This window comes from Bacillus rossius, chromosome 10 (genome assembly GCF_032445375.1).
Source record: "Bacillus rossius redtenbacheri isolate Brsri chromosome 10, Brsri_v3, whole genome shotgun sequence".
NCBI classification, from domain to species: Eukaryota; Metazoa; Arthropoda; class Insecta; order Phasmatodea; family Bacillidae; genus Bacillus; species Bacillus rossius.
Genome location: NC_086337.1, coordinates 34,009,440 through 34,012,244, shown reverse-complemented (window position 1 = coordinate 34,012,244; position 2,805 = coordinate 34,009,440). Strand labels below are relative to the sequence as shown.

General features: G+C 47.6%; 1 protein-coding gene across 1 annotated transcript; it reads right to left on the bottom strand.

Annotated features, from left to right (window-relative positions):
• Window positions 1–1,489: 1,489 nt before the first annotated feature.
• Window positions 1,490–2,596, bottom strand: LOC134536315 (alpha-(1,3)-fucosyltransferase C-like). Its single transcript, XM_063376067.1, has one exon. The coding sequence runs from the start codon at window positions 2,594–2,596 to the stop codon at window positions 1,490–1,492; it is 1,107 nt and encodes a 368-aa protein (XP_063232137.1).
• Between the last annotated feature and the right edge of the window lie 209 nt (window positions 2,597–2,805).

Genomic DNA, 2,805 nt, shown 5'->3' with positions numbered 1-2,805 from the left:
CCATTTTACAACTGTTTTTTTGGCAGATTTTATTTTTTTTATATTTATATACTTTTGAATTTTTATATTATATTATATTATTATTTTGTGGACACTTAATTTATTTCTGCCAAAATTATCGGTAAATTCACCGATGCATTTAATATACTTATTTATATTCATAAAATAATTCGTCAAATATTTTTTTATCATGCCAATATTTATATATATCTTCAGAAATTCTTTTCATTTGCACAGTACTGAGGCAACATAATTTTTTAAAAAAAAATTCGTGTATATTAAAGTTTTTGTTGTATTCATAATTTTGCAACGGATTCCTTTGGCGCCTTACAACAAACCTCATTTTTGTTAAATGACAGAAAAAAACTGTATTCTATGCGGGAATCCAACAGTTAACGGGGATGACAGCAGCCACGCCTGATCAGTTTGCCAATCGCTCGAGAAAAAAAATCATACTGCAAGCATTTATATATTTTACGGTCATGGGGTATTTTAAATAACGTTAACCTTAACGTACGTACTTCCGAAAAAAAAACTATTATTTATGACCGAACCTAACCTTATACTTCCGTAAACTTCGGAATTTATCGGGTTCTGGTTGAAGTTTTCGTCTCCGAGAACTGTGGGCTATAAATTCTAAGTAAAACAGCGTGTGTTGATCGAGTTGTACGATTATATCAGTCTCAGATAAATAAAATGTGTCGTGTAATGCTTTCAATAAAATAAGTAAGAAATTTTTAATTAACTTTGGACGTGACAACGTCTAATAAATCGATGAACGCTGGCTGCACGCACGAAAAAGTATTTCGTAACGCACATTGTCCCGTTAGAATCCAAGATGGAGGGTGTGACATAAAAAAGTTTTATTAAAATTTTATTTATATTGTAAATAAGAATTTTATAATTTTTTACTAATAAATAACATTTTAACTCTCGCCGGTGATCGAACCGTTACGCTCATCGTACGCTTGCGCCGCATATATCTCTCTTCCACTCGATTGGAACAACCATCAATTTGACTTTTTCGAGGCACTTTAAACTTGAAACAATCCCATTCGTTTTCTACTTTTCCTATCATCGTCCTATCCTTAACAGAATAACACAGATTGGAAGAAGTTAAATAGCAAACATGTATAAAAGTTTTAGTTAAAATAATCTCTTCGTTAAAGTAATAAACATATTTGAATTAATGAGTGCAAATAAAAGTAAATTAACAATTAAATTTTAGATTTCATTTCACTCCTCTGTATCCACACAAAATAGTGATATTTCAATAAAAATTATTTAATTTTATTCATAAAAGTATGCAATCATTTCATCAATGTTTTGTTATGACGTTGTCACTTTAAACTATCGTCCGTAAACCGACTTTACAGACAACCAATTTTTTATGGCTATCAAATACTTAGGCCATAAAACACTAAAAGTTTATTTCCAGGGTATAAGATGTTATGGCATGTAATCGTAACACGCATTGTTTTTTTTTTTTTCAGCGTGAAGGGGCATTGCGGCACACACCCGCGCCACTGTACCACTCGTGGATGCTGGGGTAGCTCTTCGGCGGCAGCGAAGGGTCGTTGAGCATCGCGCACAGCTGGCACATGGCGCGCGACATCGGCGCCCTGTCGACCCGGTACGAGCGCTTCCAGCTCAGGTACTTGGCGTACTCGCGCGGGTTGGCGTCCAGGTACTTGAGGTGCTCCGCCAGACGCTCGGGGTTCGCGAAGTCGTTTGTGTCGACGTACGACCCCGGAGGGGCGACCTCCCGGTAGTCGGCGCCGCCGTACACGACGGGCACCACGTCGTGCCGCATCACGGCGAAGAGCTTCTCCGTCGCGTAGTCGCGGCACAGCGAGTTCTCGAACGACAGGTAGAACTTGTACCGGCGGTCCAGCATGCGGTAGCACTCCTCCGACATGCGGCCGCGGCACTTCAAGTTCCCGCACTTGCCGTACACGTCCACTCGCACGTGCTTGCGTAGCTCCTGCACGTAGTCCTCGCGCCTGCTGGCGGTCTTGCACTTGGACACGAACCACGCCACGAGCCCCTTCTTCGCCGGAGCCAGGGTCGTGTTGTCCGCGCGCCCCAGGCTCCCGTTCCTCGGCAGGAAGATCCCGTAGGGCCGGTGCACGTCCGAGTCGCGCCGGTACGTCATCGTCCAGTTGAAGAACCCGGGGAAGTCCTTGAGCCGGGTGCGGTACACGCCCGGCGGCTCCATGAGGTAGAAGACGTACCTCTGGCGCGGATTGCGGCTCGCGCGGAGTTCCTCCAGGTCCCGGGAGTCAACCCGCAGGTCCCAGCCGTGCAAGACGACGGCGTCGAACCCGCGGGCTCCCGCCGGAGACCCCGCGGTCCGCTCGGCGACGAGGCAGTGGTCGACGGGGCAGCCGGCGCGCGCGAACCCGCGCCTGCCGGCGCCGAACCCCCACATCCCGGCGCGGAAGAAGCGGTTCCAGAAGAGGATCTTCTTCGGCGGGGGCCTGGGGGCGGTCCGCCGCTCGACCCCGCCGCGCTGCCACGCCGAGCTCAAGACGTACAGCGCCGCCCCCGCCGCCGCCGCAAACAGCAGCGCCGCCGCCACAGCGCACCGCCCCATGGCGCGACTCTGCTCGCCGCAGGTCCGCCTCGCGAGCGATGCGCTAATCAGCGAAGCACGCCGGTGACACGTTAGCGCTATCTGCACTCTCTCTTCCGGCGAACACCGGGCGGTCGTAACACGAGCATTGCTTTGTGCTACCCAACTGGCGGGAGCTTCGTGTTCACGTCGCTTTATGTCTTTTTTACCGCATAAAGACTCGTTAACCA

Bases quoted from the DNA above. Each gene is read 5' to 3' on its own strand.
- LOC134536315 (XM_063376067.1), bottom strand. From the start codon at position 2,596: ATGGGGCGGTGCGCTGTGGCGGCGGCGCTGCTGTTTGCGGCGGCGGCG.